We start from the raw sequence: 20,197 nt of genomic DNA on the forward strand, positions 1-20,197 counted from the left end.
GTAGACTGGCATGCATGGGGTAAAAACTTTCCACACACAGCAACAACGCCAACAAACAAATACTACTTTGGAGATAATTTCTGAATGGATGTAAACAGCAACAAAACAAGAGCTGGTAGAGTCCACTTAAAAGTAGGCAAGCTCCCAAGATCGTAAAAAGTGAACTCTCTAATCAGCATCTCGGTCTTCCTTCTTATCAGCAGGAACATAGCCTGCACACTTGTACAAGGGTTAATGGAAAAGGAATGTCTGTTAACAGCCATACAATTTTGATTGCTGAGGCTGTTGTAGTCCTAGAAAGACAGACCCTCCAACGAGGGTGAGTGGCATCTGCCATGTATGGAAAACTGTGTACTACTGTGGAGGAGGATAATGCTGCATGGAATGTGAGTTGTATAGATGTTGGGGACAGCACAAACACCTAGTCTCCAACCCAAGGAAATCGATAATTTGAGATCCCCCGACCTGACCAGGAACTGAACTGAAGGCTACTACGCTGACCATTCAGCCAAGGAGCAGGAGAGTTGTAGACAGAAAGGAACATAATAATAACTAAAGCTAGCTTTTATTAAGAAAATTACAATTAGCTTCAAATAAACCTTATTTTACTTATTGATTAGTATACAATTCCAGTCAATTATGTAGCCAGACTCAGTAAAATGGCAGTTCCTCTCTTAATCCAATGGTCTGGTTTCTCGGTTCCACTTGCAAGATCCATAGCCACGACAAATGCAGCACGACCTGCTCCTCCACACCGCTGTGGGTAATAATAACATGGACAGCTGTATATGCCTGCACAGAAGAAACAAAACATTGATGAATCATAATAAAATTGCATAATTACAACAAAATAGCGATAAATGTAAATGTATTTAAATCTTTAAGAAGAGTTTTCTTGATAATTGGTAACAGCTTTAATTATGATCAGCAAAGAATATTCATCATGACTGAATTTTACAGAGAACAAACATCAGCACTGCAGACACTCAAATGTTTATTGAATCCTTAGTTCAGTCATTGTCAGGTATAAGATTGACTAACTGATGAATAGAAGACCCATTTTTCAATGAAATGTCGTATGGCTTTTAGTGCCGGGATATCCCAGGGCGGGTTCGGCTCGCCAGGTGCAGGTCTTTCTATTTGACTCCCGTAGGCGACCTGCGCGTTGTAATGAGGATGAAATGATGTCGAAGACAACACATACACCCAGCCCCCGTGCCATTGGAGTTAACCAATTAAGGTCAAAATCCCCGACCCGGCCGGGAATCGAACCCGTGACCCTCTGAACCAAAGGCCAGTACGCTGACCGTTCAGCAACGAGTCGGACATTTTTCAATGACTACAACTAATAAGAACACACATAAAACAAAAGTTGTGCATCACCTGCCAAACAAAAGTTCTAAGGTATTCTGATTAATGTTCAAATGATACTTCAGAAGTAATGCATCTTCCAGTTTATTGACAACAAAAACCAAACAAATCACTTCAACTGTACACCAACAGAAACACATCAGTTTTCTTTAGTAGCAACCTCATTCAATACAGAATAACGTCCCTTTGCATGAATGCAAGCCTGCATCTTACGTGGCATGCTGTCCACAAGTTCATTTAATCACTGCTGGTCCTGCATAACTCCTGTAGATTTTCCATAAAAGTAACACCATCTAGTGAAATTAAGTGCTATTTTTCTTGTGATAAAAATACATCTTCAAGTATCATTCATGCTTTGTTTCGTGAAGCAAATAGTAACAGAATTACATATAATAAAGAAGTTTTCAACATCAGAACATAACAACAATTAGTTACTTATACAGTGTGTCCGAGAAGTCCCTGTATCCCTAGTTTCATATTATTATTCTGTTATATTATGACATGGACTGTTGAGTTTATATAATTGGGGAATGAAATAGTTGATGTATTGGTATCCCTGCTTTGAAGCTCTCAAAAAGCATTGTTGTCAGTCTTATTTAAGTTGTGAAGCCATGGCTGATATAAGCGGACACAATTACACTGTTGAGGAGCGATTAGTGGCGTGTGTGTGGGTGCATGAATGACCGCAGACAGGGCAAACAATGACAGAGAAAATAAGTGTGTTTAGAAATTGCTTTGGCAAGCCCCTGCCTCATAAAGCTACTCTGCTCGATTGGGAGAAATGTGCTTTTGCTTCAGGCAATGTCAGAGATAGGACGCATAGTGGCCGTAAGAAAATGTGGGAAGAAACGTGCTGGCGTTGATCAATCAATTGAGCAGTCTCCAACTAAATCCATTCGCAAAAGAGTTGCTGAACTTCAAGTACCACAGTCAACAATGCATGAACACATTAAACGAGATTTGAAAATGACAGGTTTTAGACTGATGCATGTGAATGAATTATCTGACAATGACACGGAGCAGTGACTTGCAGCCTGCCGTGCTTTGTTGGCACAATTTCCGAAAGCTGTGTCTCGCTCAAGAGTGTTATTTTCTGATGAATGTATGATATATCGCAGTTCACAGAGCAGGAATGTGGTTTTCTGGTCTAAGGAAAATCCCCATTATGTGCAACAGTTGGAAAGGAACCCGCTTCATGTTATGGTATGGGCCAAGGTTTCATCATGTCACCTGCTTGGACTATATTATTTTGAAGGGTACGTGAATGGAAATTCTTATTTGCACATGTTACAAACTTGGTTAATACTCAGCTCCAAGACAAGGGAATCATGGATCATGTGTGATTACTAGGTAGCAGAAGTATAGGCTCTAAAAGGTAATGTCTTAGGCTCCTAAAATAGGCTCTTAACTGCTATATTCAGGCACTAAAATGAACAATGGACAGATGTATAAAGGTAAGGTAAGGGTGTATTCTGCCTGAAGGCAGGTCCGAACCTCCGCAGAGGTGTGCCTGAGCCGGAGTTTACATAAGGTAGGGCGGCCAGTTCCTTTCCGCTCCTCCATTCCCTTATCCCCCACCAACAAAGCGTGGCAACGCATCCAAATCTTGACCAGGCCAAATGTTGCTTAACTTTGGAGATCTCACGGGATCCAGTGTTTCAACATGACTACAGTTGCTGGTGACAGATATATAAAGAAAACATTAAAAACAGTGATGTAAATGACCTTAACTTAATGTGCGATATCGGTATTAAAAGAAACAAAATACATTTCACAATTGGCACATATAATTCACAATTGCAGACTGAGGTCTGTAGTTGGCTTCACAGTAAATAATAAGCTCTTTCTCTAAACTGTCCTTGGAAAAGTTATGGCGTTTCTCACTAAGTATTAATTTGTATGCTGAGAAAGAGCGTTCAACATCAGCTGAAGACAACAGGGCAATATTTTAAGTTTTTGATAAGATGAACTGGGTTTTCACTTTCACCTTCATCGTCGTTCATTCCCGTTAAAATGTTAGTGGCAATAAACAAACTCTTCAAACCAATATTTTTCTGAGGAACTGAATCAAACTTCTTATTCACTTTTTCACCCACAGCTCCAGGTGCTTCAGATAGTTTCTATTCTGCTGTGTTCAATAGCTCAATTTGTTCATAAAGAGGTTTCCCATGACTTTCAAGAGCGGTAATAGTACAGTGAAACCTCAGAATGCGAGTAACTTGGTCTACGAGTGTTTTGCAAGACGAGCAAACATTTTAAATAAATTGTAACTTGATAAGCGAGTGAGGTTCCGCAATACGAGCATCACGTGGGCTTACGTTTTCCCCTCCCCTGTTCGTTTGTTGAATGGACGAATGACATCTTTGGTCCTGTAGTGAAGAAATACCGTTCAGAAAATAATCTGCCACTCAAAGTCTTGCTGGTTATGTACAATGATCATGCCCATCCTCTAGACCTTGAGGTCTTGAGGACGACTTAATGGAGGAATTCAAGTTTGTTAAGGTTACGTTCCTTCCTCCCAACATTACTCCACTACTCCAGCCTATGAATCAGCAAGTAATTTCAAACTACAAGAAGCTATACACCAAAGCACTATTTCAGAGATGCTTCGAAGTGACCGAAGGAACAAACCTTATTCTCCGAGAGTTTTGGAGAAATAATTTCCCCATCCTGAACTGCCTGAAGACCATCGATAAAGTCTGGGGTGGGGTCACCAAGAGAACACTCACTTCCACTTGGGGAAAACTGTGGCCTGACTGTGTTCTTGGATGTGACTTTGAGGGGATTGTTGGTGACAATGAGCCACCAATTGTCGATGAAATTGTGTTCTTGGGAAAGACCATGGGGCTGGAGGTGAATGACGTGGACATTCAAGAGCTGGTGGTAGAACATAGCCAGGAACTGACCATCAATGAACTGATGAACCTGCATCGCGAACAACAGGAGGATGTTGTGGAGGAGATCTCGTCTGGAGAAGAGGAGGAGGAAAAGTCAATGGAATCTGTCACTTCAACTGAGATTCGTGAGAAGTGCAAAATGTGGGAAACGGTGTAAAATTTTGTAGAAAACCACTACCCGAATAAGGCTGTAGCAGTGCAAGCGATGAATCAGTTCAATGACAATACAATGTCATATTTTCGTGAAATCCTCCAAAAGAGGCAAAAGTAACAGTCATTGGACAGGTTCCTCGTTACAGTTGGAAAAAAAAAAACCAATTCCAGTGAGCCAACAGTTAGCACTGATTCCGTTAGTGAAATTCGTGCTACCCAGTAACTCTTCTCATGTCATCTCTCGTCTCTCTCACACCAACAATGATTCTATTGTAAGGAAAAGTGCACTTTAATTTGTTTTACGTTATATTTTGTTTTTGAAACGGTATGCGAATAAATATTTTTGTGTTTTGGAGGAATCATTTGCCTTTCAGTTGTTTCTTATGGGAAAACTTGCTTTGATATACGAGCGCTTTGGATTACGAGCATGTTGTCGGAACGAATTATGCTCACAATCCAAGGTTCCACTGTATTTGTGAAAAGAGTCACTAAGTCTTTTTCAATACCAGAGTCATTTAGAACTTTCTTAGCGTTGGTTACACCAACTGAATGATCCTCAAAAGTCGACACAAGTCTTTGACTGCTCGGAAATGCTCACTGTAGTAGTCTACTGCTCTCAGCTATGTTTCCCATCGAGTGAGCACTGGTTCTGGAGGAAGAAGAACATCTGGAAGTTTCTGCCTAAAAGCCTGCACTCTTAATGGAACTTTTATGAAAACTTTCTTCACAGGTGAGATTGTTTTATTCACCTTCGGAAACTCGAATCTGATCTGCTCTGCTACTCGATTTAGGCCATGGTCCAAGCAGGTGACATGGACAAGAGAAGGGAAAATCACCTTAAGTGTACATACACATGGCAGGTGCCATGTATGAAGCAGCAGTGACAGATGCTTCATCAGGATTTATAACTTTGAGCCCACTGTTCACAAAATGAGCCACTGTATTCTGATTGGTATTACTCAACTGTTTCGTGTAGGTCAGATAAGCTCTGGACAGTGTATCAGGATTGAGCTTTCCAACAATTAAGTTGGTAACGTACCGCCCAAGGTTGTCTGTTGTTTCATCAAACGAGAACCACAAATATGAATTTCCAAGATCCATCTTTATCCTAAAAATAGCATCCTCATACATATCTTGCAAATATGTTTTCCGAAGGGTTGACTCAGTAGGGACTGATTGGCGGCAGTACTTTACCAAGAAATTTCTGAAATGGGAGTTTTATAGGTTTTTTTTTTTTTCCTATTTGCTTTACGTCGCACCAACACAGTTATGTCTTATGGCAACGATTTTATAGTTTTAAACGGGATGTTTGCTGCTACAATGGCACGACACATATCAGCACTAAATGCATTTTTCCTGGATGAAGTCTCAGATGTATGTGTCAAGAGTGTCTGCTTCAGTTCCATTCTGCATTTGCTTTGTGTAGAGCACTCTGTGCATGTTATATAAGATGGTACTTTTTACACTGGACTCCTCAAAAAGCCAATATTTATGCCATTATTTCTTAAATATTGTTAGGTTATGGAATTGTTTCTACTAAGCACGACTATTTGTTATCAAATTATCGTATGGAAATAGAGAAAAAATATGTTTTACTCACCTCTTTGTTACAAACTTGGAAAAATAAAAATATCTTCCCACCTGTCAAGCAATTGGGGAATTCAGGGAGCCATTGTTGAATTAATGATACTTTAGATGATTTTATTTTCGGCATTACATTTTCTTCAATTGAACACGTCGAGCTCTAAAGACCAACAGCTGTTGTTCTAGTGAAAGATGAAATTCCAAGATTTGGACAAGGTTATATTTCTCTGCCCCTGGTGAATAAGCTGATAAGCCATTAAATGAACTTATCTGGTAAAACACATAATCAGATGTTTCAAAATGAAGATATGTGATTATACACATTCTCTGCGTTGCGACAAGGAGAAGGGTCGGTGCTTACCTGTTTATGCACGAATGTGGAGGATATATAGGGGAATATCTCATTTTTACTAACGTGACTTATCAGCTTATTTATTGGGGTCGGAGATTTATAAAGGTAAAGAGGTACAGTAGACCATTATTATAAACGGTGTAAAATATCAAAATTAAAATGGAAATTCAAATCTAACAAAGGAAAAATGAATCAAACTGGAAAATTTGCACTAAAAATAGACTTGAAATAGATGCTAATGTCAAAATAGGCATTTTTAGGCATCATAAAACTGCTTTATATAGACTTGGAGACAGATAGAACTCTGTGTAAGGCACATACAGATCCACTGGATACATAGATTTTATATGTAAGTACTCCACAATACATTATAATGTTCTCACGTAGGGGTATGGGGACTTCTTGGATGCCCTGTACTTACTGAAAATGACTGTGATAATGAGGACCTAAATTAAGAACCACTCATTTCATGGTATAATTATCTAAACCTACACTGAAACACAAAACATCTTCCTGTCTTTCACCTTCAGATTCTGACAGTTTGTACTATAGTTATCAAAGGCACACCATCTTCATCCACCACAGTAGGACACACATATTCACTGACCTCTTCTTCCTTGACAAAAATATGATCTTATAATGCATAGGATCTACTGTGGAAATAATTTTCCCAGCATACATAGAATAACTGTTGTCTTTTTCTTTTCTTTGTTGCACCAACATCCATGACATTTTTCCATAGTCAGAACCAGTGAATCAGGATTGCCATTGCCTCGCAGTTCATGGCAAGGTCAACTTCAACAGACACAATTTTCAGTCCATCCTTAACCCCTTGATGCTAACCTCCATACATCATATAGACCAGCTTTGTTTACATGCTGCCGACCTCCATGGGTGGTACAGACCCCTGTAGGCCTAATTCATTTTGTTCTACTAGTAAAGTTTTAAATGATCAATGAAGTGATAGTTGTTTGCACATATAGCAAAGTCAGACACTGGGCACTGACTGTTGTCTACAAAAGCTGAGTTTACAACACCGATGGGGCAACAGTTCAAACAAATTTTGTACACAAGAAGCCATGACCAGCTTCACTCTGTGCTCAAACAACTATCACACCATCGATCGCCAGTTCTGCATTGCGTAGGAACTCCACTGTTCAGGACTTCAACAGAAATATTTTCTTATACATTGAGAAGATTTTCAAAATATTCCTGCAATCTGTCTGGTGATTCCCTGGAATCTTCAACGAGTTCATCTGATTTACCTTGAACACTATTCGCTTCCTTTTTCCTTCCCTTTCCACTGGTCTTATCCATGTACTTATGTCTCCTACAGATCATCTTCCTCTTCAGAGGCAATTACTTTTTACACCATCAAAAGGTAAACTGTCCACCATTCTCCTGTGGACAAAGACTTCGATTAGCAGCTAATGTAACATAATACAAACTGCAGTCTGTTTACCTTACCTTCAGTGTTGTTGTAAAGAGGAGCATACAGCAGAAATTGAGCCAATTGGCTGGTGCTCTTTATTACCTCCCTACATTTTAACAATATTGTTCATTAGTTAATCAGATGTACATAAATGAGGCAATCAGCTAACAAGGGGTGAAAAGGTGATAATATTGAATGTGTTCAACCAGTCTGCGGTAAATTTTCCAACTGTTGCATAAAACAATTCTGTGAACTTAACATCCAAGTTTATCAGCATGACGGCATCAGCTGTTCAGAGCGTGCAGAAAGAACAGACTGCAGAAGGGATGCTTTGTTCACCAGGAGAGAAGGGAACTCGTGCCTGACCACAGTTAAAGAAGTTTGATGAATGTCTAAAGGAAAGCATGCATATTGCTTCTTAGTAACAAGTTTCCTAATGTAAACAAACTTTAGCATGTAGTGAACAGCAGTGATTGGCCTACAAGATTGAAAAAACAACTTTTTAAAAATCAGATTTGTTTACATGCTGCCGACCTCCATGGGTGGTACAGACCCCTGTAGGCCTAATTCATTTTGTTCTACTAGTAAAGTTTTAAATGATCAATGAAGGATATATAGGATATAAGTTTATAAGGTGGAATACAAAATGTTTTATTGTTAACAGAGAGGATGTAACTGTGTGACAGAGGCACTAATAACAAGAAATTAGACATTCAGGATAGATCGCTGAGGTTCAAAATCTGTTTCTTGCTTTTCGTAATTTTGAGAAATTAAAAAATAGTTGATCCAACCAAGAATAAACTATTAAATATTTTTCTAAATGTAACTTAAATGTTTCTTATTTTATAATATACTAAACTGTGTTTTGATATGTTTAATAGAATATAATGTCTAGAAGAAAGAAGAAAATGCTTATTTCAATATAAAAATGCTTGGATAGCAGTTCTCTTTTGTTTGTTTACAATTTGCTTTACGTCACACTGCCATAGATAGGTCTTATGGCAATGGGGGGGACAAGAAAGGGCTAGGAGTGGGAAGGAATTGACAGTGACCTTGATTAAGGTACAGCCTTGTGTTAAAATGGGAAACCACGGAAAACCCGCATCAAGGCTGCCGACAGTGGGGCTCGAATCGACTATCTCCCGAATGCAAGCAGAGAGCTACGTGACCCAAACCGCACAGCCACTCGCTCGGTCGTAGTAGTTCTTAATGTCCTTGCAGGTACTGATAATTAATGAGTGCCCTCCATATTGTCTCAGTTTGATACTACTCAGTACTGTATTTTCTATGGTACAGAAGTTTTTAAAACCATACCTCGCTTTCTTCGGCCTGCTGATTCAACTGGTTTGAAGTGCATGTATGGCATTGGATAGACTAACTGCATGGGCTGGGGTTCTGCCAGGGCCATTGTCCTAAGATCCCAACCAGCACCTTCTAGGAACAATCCACGGACATATATACCATCCTGAAAACATATTACAGGGGAGAAATATTCAGTTCCTGGAGAATTTAAATATAGAACATGAAGAGAAATTTAGAGAAATAGACTTAAATTACTGCTAGTTCTCAATTTACACTTAATAATGTATATATTATTTTTACATTCCTACTTAAGTACCTATGGCACTGGGGAAGTCAATGGACAGAAATGTTCAGGCTAATGATGTCCATTAACTCATTCATTCATCTCCTAAAGGCAAGGACTTGTCGCTGCAACCACATTTGTCTCTCCTCTGCTGAGCGTTTCAGGTCAACATATTTTTTCAAATTCAGCCTGTCCATCACGCAATCCAGATACTTCTTCCTCGGCCTTCCTCTTCCCTTCTTACCCAGAACTTTTCCTTCCAACATAGTCGTGAGGAATGTGTTATGTCAAAATGTGTGGCCAAGGATTTTGAATTTACTCTTTTCGATAGTGTTGATCAATTCCCTTGTTTCGTCTATTTCCTTAAGGACCCTATTGTTTGACTTTTTCTCTGCCCAACTAATTTTCAGCATCCTCCTACATATCCACATTTTCATTGCTTCCAGGCATTTTATATCCTGTTTTGCTAAGACCCATGTTTCGCAACCATACAACAAAACACTCCGCACAAACATTTTGGCAAATTCTTTCCTAACTTTAATGTTCCTGCTTGTCAGAAGCTGTTTCTCGTTACTGAAGGCTTGTTTAACTAGAGAAATCCTCATCCTGATTTCTGTGGTGCACCTGTTGTCCTGAGTGATAATGCTTCCATTAACTAGAGATTCCAAATGCCCCATTTTTAGGAATTTTGCCTGAGTCAAAGCAGCATCAAACTGGGACACAAAATGTCCAATTTTTCACTAAAGGAGCTGAAATATCTAATGTGTAATTTTTAAATTCCTGCCCTTTCTAGGCCTTGTCCAGCTCTGCACACCTGAATATGGAAACTTTGAGAAGTAATAAGGCCATTTACTTGTTATTCTTCTGCTTGAGTCTACTTGGCTCAAATGTTCCACTTAAAAGGAGTTTCTCACAGATTGTGGACCAAACAGAAAAGTAAAGACTTCAAGTAAAGACTGTTAAGTCAATTTTGTTGTTGAAAACATTTTACAAGGGTCTTAATTGTCTAAATTTCTTCAAAATTATATCTTCCGATATCAAACTCTTGAAAATTATTCACTTTGAAAAAATATGCAAGCCCTTCAACATCCAAATCAACAAAATTATCTGAAGCTGAGAACTGTTGCTGGTCCAGGGAAGACTAATGTTGAGGACAATGACAACACCGGGTTTACTTATTAAATGTTTAACATTTAATAATTGAACTTCAATACGGTCAATATGAAAATAATCACTTGTAACAGGGTTTACTTACAAAGTTACAATATTATAGGCCCGTCCGGTGGCCAGATCATAAAGGAGTTGAAGTCTATATGGTCTGACACCTACCGGGCGAGTTGGCCTTGCGGTTAGGGGCGCGCGGCTGTGAGCTTGCATCTGAGAGATAGTGGGTTTGAATCCCACTGTTGGCAGCCCGGAATATGGTTTTCCATGGTTTCCCATTTTCACACCTTGCAAATGCTGGGGCTGTACCTTAATTAAGGCCATGGCTGCTTCTTTCCCATTCCCAGACCTTCCCTCTCCCATCATTGCCATATGACCTATCTGCGTCTAAAGCCACTAGCAAAAAAAAAAAAAAAAAAAAAAAAAAAAAAAAAAAAAAAAAAAAAAAGAGGTCTGACACCGTGGTTAGCTGGTGTGAGTCCTTCTGGTTGAAATGTTTTTCACCATTAGAATGTTGGCCTGCAGGGTAGGGGAGGTGGTGGTATGCAATTTTTAATCACTATATTGCGTGCCAAAAGCCTGGATTCAAAGCCAAACCTCTCCACATTGTCCATATGGACTGAGGGCATATGACGCTGTTGATGGTGATTTGTCCATCGGATGGAGATGTAAAGCATTGAACAGACCCCTTGGTGCTATTCGACAGGAGTGGGCTATGGGCCGATACTGACTTTCATCCTCTCCCTACTTCATTATCATCATCCTCCAACATCCAGATGCGCAGGTCGCCTATGGGTGTCAAATAGAAAGACCTGCACCAGGCGATCAGAATATGTCCTTGGACATCCCAGCACTGAAAGCCACACGATAGATATAATGTCATAGTTTTCAAAAAATGAAATGGAAATAGTTTTTTAAATTCTGAGCTAAAGTTGAAAATATATGCTTAAAATGAGCTCATTATTTAAATTTATACAGTATATTCTACATTATGGATTAGCAATGATCTCGCTTGAGGCTCTCAGACTGATGTCACTGTTCTTGAGAAACTTGAGAAGTTCTCGAGACAGAATCTCCCAAGCTGTGATCTGTGTGATGTCCCAGTAATTATGAGTGTAAGTGATGCGACGCCAGAAGTTTGGTAGTTGGTATATGTATCGCTTGCTTGCATGAAGTAACATCCTCATGTAGAAATTCAGTCATAACGTGTACTGTACATAATGAACTTCATAATTGGTTCCACACTGACTTGTAACTTGAAATAACTCTTTTGAGAAATATGTTGACCCACTGTTTCAATACTAATGAATTATCCACTGATTTAAATGGAATTCATCGTCATACTATTTATTGTAGAGCCTCTGTAGCTCAGGCGGCAGTGCACCAGCCTCTCATTGCTGGGTTTCGTGGTTCAAATCCTGGTCACTTCATGTGAGATTTGTGGTGGACAAAACTGAGGCGAAACAGGTTTTTTCTCTGGGTACTCTGGTTTTTCCTGTCATCTTTCATTCCAGCAACACTCTCCAATATCATTTCATTTCATCTGCCAGTCATTAATCATTACTCCCAGAGGAGTGCAAAATGCTTCCGCAGCTAGCACAATTGCTATCCTCGCCGCTAGATGGGGACTTCATTAATTCCATTCCTGACCCAGTCGAATGACTGGAAACAGGTTGTGGAATTTCATTTTCAATATTTATTGTAGAACATGTTTGATTTCCTTCCAGAACATCTTCAGCTGCTAAATACTGTGTCACCAAGCTCAATAGCTGCAGTCGCTTAAGTGCGGACAGTATCCAGTATTCGGGAGATAGTGGGTTCGAACCCCACTGTCGGCAGCCCTGAAGATGGTTTTCCGTGGTTTCCCATTTTCACACCAGGCAAATGCTGGGGCTGTACCTTAATTAAGGCCACGGCAGCTTCCTTCCCAGTCCTAGCCCTTTCCTGTCCCATCGTCGCCATAAGACCTATCTGTGTCGGTGCGACGTAAAGCCAATAGCAAAAAAAAATTAAAAAAAAATTACTGTGTCAACTTATTACTAGTTAAAAGTCATAACCCAAAAGGATGTACATTACAGAGACTAAAATACACTAATTATAAACAAGAACAATTAACACTTAAAATTGAAACCCAACCCCAACATGCAAACATGATAACATTTTTTAGTTTATTTCTTTAATGGTTTTTAGCAAGCTCATAGTTCCTATTTCTCTTTCTTTAAAACTCCACTATCAAGTCCAGGAGTTAAAAACACATTTATACAGACTACATTATGTTTTAACCTGAGTGTTCCGAATTGACTACATACGCGTACAAATATCTTGCACTCGCAATAAGAAATAATTTGCTTATAAGATCTGTCACTTTATATTTGTAGTATAAGAGGTGTTTCCTGGTCCATCAGTATTTGGTCAAATGTACCATATTTACTATAAACAACAAACATGGCTGAAAACTTCAGTTATCGATAGTACCATTTGGTTTTTCCAAAGTAGAAACATTCTTAAGATGTCACATAGTGTTACTTGCAGTTTTAATTTGTTTTTATTACCTTGCATAAGTGTTTGTTTCAAGATAACAGTTAGGATTTTTTTACCCAAATGTTGGTATTTTATCAATAGGTTATTCATATCAAAAAGGACAAGTGACAAGACATTGGCATGTTGGGATTCAATTTTAAGAGTGAAATGTTCTTTTTTATAATTATTTTAGTGTCTGGTTCCTTGACCGAATGGTCAGTTTAGTTGCCTATGGTTCAGAGGGCCTCAAGTTCGACTCCAGGCTGGGTTGGAGATTTAAATCTTAAATGGATAATTCCCCTGGGTTGGGGGGCTGGGGGGATAGTGGTGTCGTTTGTACTGTCCCCTGCATTCCTGCAACTAACATACCACACCTAATACTACCATCCACTGCAATAACATGCGGTTTACCATACACAGCAGATGATGCCCACCCTCCTCGGAGGGTCTGCCTTACAAGGGCTGCACCAGGCTAGCAATAGTCACACAAAATTATTATTATTTTAGACTCTGTAATGTACATCCTTTTGGATTATGATTTTCAACTAGTAATAAGCTGATATTTAGTAGCTAAAGATGTTTTTGGAGGACAATGAAATATGTTCTGAATTGTTATTCAACAGATAGCCATGCACAATGTTTAGAATTGAAGAATAAATATTACAAAATGTGTAACACATGGTATCAGTTTCTCAGAATGTTACATCTAAACATCGTGTAAATATTACTGTAAAAGGAATCCAGTGAACATATAAGATTGCTTTTTTTTAATTGCAACATTAATATTGTTATGTTCTTCACAAAATACATTATTTTTGCCCTATTTTGCTGTAACAGTCTCATTTCACAGCGTCAATGAACTCCAACATCATGTACCATATATGAAGAGCTGAGGCTAAACTAAGTTCCTCACATACGGTTTAAAACACAAATCACAGATATCGTTAATACCATCATATATAACCTCTCGGTATGATGTAATTAGTACAACATCTATAGCCCCAAGAATTTTAAGACATAAATCACTGGTTTAATGGGTAACCTCGAATAAGGGCATTACTGTTGTATGCAGGGTGGTTGGAAACAACGTGAATCGGTATAATGAGCCCTGGAGGATTGGCCATAGCGATAAATAATTTTAAAGAAATAATTTGATATCTTGCACCGTTCTAATTTTATTACCTGCTGAAGTTAGCCAATCAGATCGCTTTGCAGGTGAATTCAAATGGGTTTTGTGTGGCAGTATTATAAAATCTGCATGTGACTTAACCCTTCGCGGGCGGCGGTCATTTATGGCCGTAGGTGGCAAAGAAATTTAAAAAATAAAAATGCAAGCAAAATTTTGGAAAATTTATTAAAACCATATAAATATATCTAAATATACCACATACCTTGTTTAGGAGTGGAAATCCAAATTTGGAGTGATTTGAAGGAAAAATAAAAGTCGTAAAATCATTTTTTCATTGGAAGAATGGTACAAGGCACACTCCACTTTATGATGTGACAGTGGTTAACTTGAAGTACACTGTAGTCTGCTAATATGAAATATATGTACAAAACAATACTTTCAATTATATTTTGGTTTAATTTTTTGTTTTTGTCTATCAAAATATGAAAAAAATGTCAGAAAATAGTCATAGCAGTTGAACCTATGCTTTACACAAATAATACCCTGAATTTGTAAACGACAAGGTAATGGATCCTCAAAACTCCAATAAAGGTCTTTACGTCAGACAATGTTGGGTGATGCCAATTTCTCATTCTGCTTTCTTTGTGGTCAATATTACCTGTATTTTCCTTTTGTCCCTATGTAATTTAGTGTCATTGAGAATATCATCAAATATTTCATCAAAAAAATAGATGAAAATATTCTACAGTGGGCGTATCAGTATCAAAATGCGATGGTAATATTGGCCCTTGATCAATATTACAAATGGGAATAATATTTGTTGGCACAGGGTTGCTATTACTCACACCGTCCAGTCGTCCGCTCTGTCGCTATCTGTGTCAGCGTCACATGTGTTGTTGTTGCACTCAGACGAGATGGAGAAAGAATTTTTTTCCTCAGACTCACATTCACTAAAATCAGACACTTCTTCGACAGTATCATCCAATATCGACACTATGGCTGTATCACCGATCCATTTTCCCGGAAAACCATGAAAATACGTAAGAAGTACGCTCACGAGAAAACTGCGTCACACAACGTATGTATTACAAAACTCCCACAAACAGGAGAACAAACTCAGCAAGATACTGCAGGGATTTCCCTCGCCGGAAGAGTTGAGAGAACAGCTCTTGCCACCTCTGAGGATATTTGGGTACCTCCTCGGCTAGTAAACTCGCGATTTTCGAACGGAACATATATATGGTTCCGCCTGTGAAGAGTTAAGAACGGCTTGGGAGCCACCCCGAGAAATCAGCATCAAACACAAATACAGCGTTGGTTTCAGCCAGTGTCATAGTATGGCGCAATCGTGTCAGCTTGGAGGTCTGCATTCAGGCACCTCCCCTGGCTAAGTTTTATTCTTCGACTGGTGCCATCATTACACGTTATAATTCTCACGTTAGGTCCGTATTGAAATGTACGTAAATACAAAGTATGTTATAAGGGACATGTTTCACTTAACATTTTATAATAATATTTAATTTCTAAAAAAAAAAAAAAAAAAAAAGATCTCCTTGTATTGAATAGGTGGATATTAAAAAAAACACTCGTAACATACTTTGGTGCCCTCAAACCGGTCTTAAGCCACATTCAGATTTAACAACACTGCCACGCATAGCCCATTTGAATTCACCCGTGAAGCAATCTGATTGGCTAACTTCAGTCGCTGATAAAATGACAACATTGCAAGATATCGAATTATTTCTTTCAAGTTATTTATCAGTATGACCAACCCTCTAACACTCATATACCCAGTTCACGTTGTTTACAATCAGCTGTACTCTGCCACAGTGAGAATCCCTTATAGATGATGTAATATCACATCAATAACAGACATGTGATAGAACTGAGCGGCCTAGTTCTTGCTGACTTGTATTTATGGAATAGCAAAGGCCCAGGGTTGACTACTCGTGTACTTTGCACAAGCAACTTTGATCTCCAATTAGCTCTAGGCTTACGTAAGCTGCTCATCACATGATGAGGGACAATGTTCTCAAGATCTGTAGACACCTCTCGTGAGAAATCTCGAGATCCTGTCTCAGACTGCCCATCTCTGCCCCACATCATTTCGAGGACTGTATCTACTGCAAATCATATGCCTTTAAACCCCAAACATTCAAATACAGGGTAAATTGTTATGGAACAAACTTTGTGGCTGTAATGTAGAACTAAAAGTAATACTAAAATGATATATACTTTTCTGAAATGGCTTTATTTCAGAGTTATACAACACAAACAAAATACATTCCTCCCAGAATATATTAATTTAACACTTTCAACTCTATGCTCGTACGGGATACGTGCAAACTGATTTCCTGGTTTTGGATGGTGCCCATATGCCATACGGGCATGATTTTCACCGGTGTTCATAAACAGCTGCATGTATCCCATATGGTTGCTGTCTCTTGCTTAGGGGGATTTTATCTAGTGTCCACAAGAATGCAGCAGTTATGGAGAAGTTTAAAGTGAAACGATAAAGGGTAGTTTCTCCTTGCTGTGACCTCAACCGAAGCACTCAATGTGCTGGGTGTTAAGCGTGCCAAAACTGTCAGCTGTGTTATTGTACAAACATGTCCTCACACCAGCTCTGTCACTGGTTAAAACAGTTGCTTTTTATTGTTTCATTGTATTTTGAAAGATGTTGTGTACCATTTTCTTTAATTTCAGAAGCTTCAAGAAAAGACATTAAGGACATTAAAATCTTTGACATCTATATTTTTATCTAAATTTGATTTTGATGGATGCTGATTTGAAGGAATTTTGTAATGTTGAGTAACGGTGCATTTAATATTGGTAACTAACTTTTGTGGCAGTATGTACTGCCACGTGTCATTTTTAAAAGCTTCTTTCTTGTAATTACCAGTAAGTTGCTGGTTCAACATAAAGAACATTCGAGTAAAGCTCTGCGATAGGTTAGATAACGACCTTTCTTATTGGTGGATGCAAGAATTGTGTGAGTGCTCCCGCGCCCTAATTGGTTATCTCCTGATTGCCCCATTTCCAGCTTCCAGCAGCTCCGGGAGTGTGTCTCTAGTGTGTGGGTCTTTGATTACTGATCAGCAAAGGGAGCAGACGTCTTGTCCGTCTGTTGCGTGATGGGATCACCGGCTCTCTGGGTGAGCACTGTTTCTGTTTCTGTTTTTAAATTTTAAATTTAATGTAAATTTTAATTTGTGCACCAGAGTTTGCCCATGATACTACGCATTCGCCAATTTTTAACTTTGAAATGACTTAGCTCTTTCAGCTAGTCATAACAATTTTATCTTCAAAGGCAATTCTCTTTTCTTGATTTGAAAATTCTAATCAAATGTAATGTTGTTTTCATGTCTTATAAGTAATATGTAAAGTTATTTCCCATGGGATTGTCTCCGGTAGTTCAGCATCAATTTAATGTACACCAGTTGAAGCTATGCGCCTTTTACTGAAGTGTTTTAGGGAAGGCAGCAACTTAATTGGCCTCTACATTCAATTTTATTATTCTTGCAACTATCTTTCTCTCAGTAAATGTTTCAACATACCCTGTCTTAATTTCATTTGTCATACGAGAATAGTCCTTGGTGAACTGTATAATTTTCACGTTGATTTCATTTTCTTGAATAAAATTTTAAACCCTTGGTAAACTGTATAATTTTCACATTGATTTCATTTTCTTAAGTGTAAGAAAATCCCGATAACTGAATGTCACAATTTATGGTACATAATTGTAAGGTCTAAATATTACTGATGTAAACCTTGTGGTTAAAAAAAAAAAATTACCTGATTTCCTTTCAATATGTTATTTTGGCTGTTTTGCTAATTAATTTGTTTTGTACCTTAATCTGCTTAATACCAGTAAATCTAAGTGTTCAGAAAGAGATCACCATCGATTTCATTTTCCCCACAACACACTATCTTTCACGCACCTTGTAGGGCTTCCAGCCTGTTTCCCATTTCCTTTTCTATAGTCGTCATGTTGGTTAACCTGGTATTTATATCTCTACACTATTTCTAAAGTACTAATTGTATGTGTGTTTCATTTACTATCAAGTATTCCAAATCTCATGAAGCTTAAATCCCTTTTTTATTATTATTACTGTTTCTTGTGTTGTGTAATCTGTAGCGGTTACAAGCTCAATGATAGTGATATCTTGGACATTTTATCATGAGAAGCGGGTTCAGAAAACTGTAGATGACAGTGATGAAGACTCTGCTTACGAAGCAGATTTCACATTAAGTAATAGTTCGGGCAAGATTTTTATTTGTTATGTTAATTTCGAATGCAAGTTTTTAGCTGCATTATTTTACTCTGAATACAAACAACAGAAATACTTCACCTCTCCAGAAATTTGGGCTTATTTTTTGTTTAAATAAAGAGACTAAGGCTGATGATTCACTTGTACCATGAAAATAAATTAGATGGTGGCGCAAGGAGTGTAAAGTTGGACTGTGCATTGCCCAATGTTTTCAGGGATACTATACCAAACAAACTGTTTCTAAATAGGTACATTTAGTATTTAAAATGTAATTGTGTTTATTTGTGGCTTAAGTAGCCACAGTAAATGATTCATTTTTATTGTTTGAGCAGGCTTATTGGTGAAACTTTAACATAAAATTTTTTCCATACATTTTTATGTTTTTCATAAGACTGGTATAATTAAAATACTTTGGATATGTACTTCCTGTTTAACATCTTTGTTTTGGATGGCTGACACCTTCAAATTATACAAAAATCAGGTTTGTAATATGTTTTGCTATTGTGTAATAATGTATTAAAGTTCAGAAAACAGACCCAGTTCAGTGCCAGGGTATGTGAAAATATGGTAGTGTTGAAAGTATTAAGGATCACAAATTCAACCAAGGTACCATATGTAGTGTAAACTAACAGTAAATGCATTCTACCCAGAGTGGAATTCCGGAATTCCAACCAGTGAAAAAAAAAAAAAAAAAAAAAAAAAAAATCCTTCCAGAGTTGACTAAACTAAGGGATCACAAATACAATACAAAGTATGTACATTCAGTTTACTCCATAGCATGTTCAATGTAACATCCATGTAAACGCAGACAGAGGCGTACTCATTGTCATACTGCTTTTGGAATGTTATTGACCCTATTCAGATCTACGTACAATAAACAAAGCCTTTTCTTGATGGAATCAACTATGCGTAGTGAAGTGCACAAATGAATAACAAATATCTACTGTACTGCAGTTGCTAGTGAACAGAACAAACTCTTAAGAATAAAACATAACAAAGAGGTAAAACTTGACAGCAAAATTTACAAGATTTTAATTGGTGTCACATGTATTTTGGGATGGCAAACATAAAACTTTGATCAGTGATTTCACCACAAGCAAAAGTGGTGGGAAATGGTTGACTGATGATAAGGTCATTTCTGGTGAAAGTATGGACAGCAACCACAGATTGTTGTTCATGCACTTGAACCATATGACAAATGTAACTCAGAAGGAAACAAATAAACAATGAAAAGTAATGACATGGAAATTAGAAAACGACCATGGTAACAAAACAAGATAACTCAAATCTGCAAGCTGTACCATGATACAGAAGACCAGGAAGGACAAAATCAGGAATGAAATAGTCCGAGAGGAGGTGGGAATAGGAGACTCCCTACTACAAAGTATCCAGAAGGCAAGACTGAAGTGGTTTGGCCATGTAAAAAGCATAAGTGCAAGCAGGACTACAAGAAGGGAATATGACAAAGAAGCAAAAGGAAAAAGACCAGTGGACCGATCTAGCAACAAAAGATGTAGAGAAGAGAGTACAAGATTAGGAGAAGGTTATGATAGAACAGCGGTTCATGGAGAGACAAAGGTGGACAGACACCTCATCCAGGAAACTGGAGATGTTCAATGAGAATGACAATGAATTTTGGCCATGCAAATATTCTCTTCCACAGGTCACATAAATATTGAAGTTTCACTAAATTCTGTTAATTTGGAATCACTACTTCAGTGAATGTGGTATGTCTGAAT

At 38.1% G+C, this 20,197-nt stretch overlaps 1 protein-coding gene across 1 annotated transcript in view; it reads right to left on the bottom strand.

Moving 5' to 3' along the window:
• Positions 1 to 552: 552 nt before the first annotated feature.
• kl-2 (dynein heavy chain 2, axonemal kl-2) overlaps positions 553 to 20,197 on the bottom strand; it is a 638,176-nt gene continuing 618,531 nt past the window's right edge. Inside the window, exons 81-82 of the mRNA XM_068229141.1 lie at positions 9,104 to 9,254; positions 553 to 792 (exon numbers count right to left, since the gene is read on the bottom strand). Coding sequence (XP_068085242.1) covers positions 638 to 792; positions 9,104 to 9,254 — 306 coding nt within the window. The 3' untranslated portion in view covers positions 553 to 637. The remainder of the gene's footprint in view (positions 793 to 9,103; positions 9,255 to 20,197) is intronic.

The sequence above is a fragment of the Anabrus simplex genome, chromosome 9 (genome assembly GCF_040414725.1).
Source record: "Anabrus simplex isolate iqAnaSimp1 chromosome 9, ASM4041472v1, whole genome shotgun sequence".
NCBI lineage: Eukaryota > Metazoa > Arthropoda > Insecta > Orthoptera > Tettigoniidae > Anabrus > Anabrus simplex.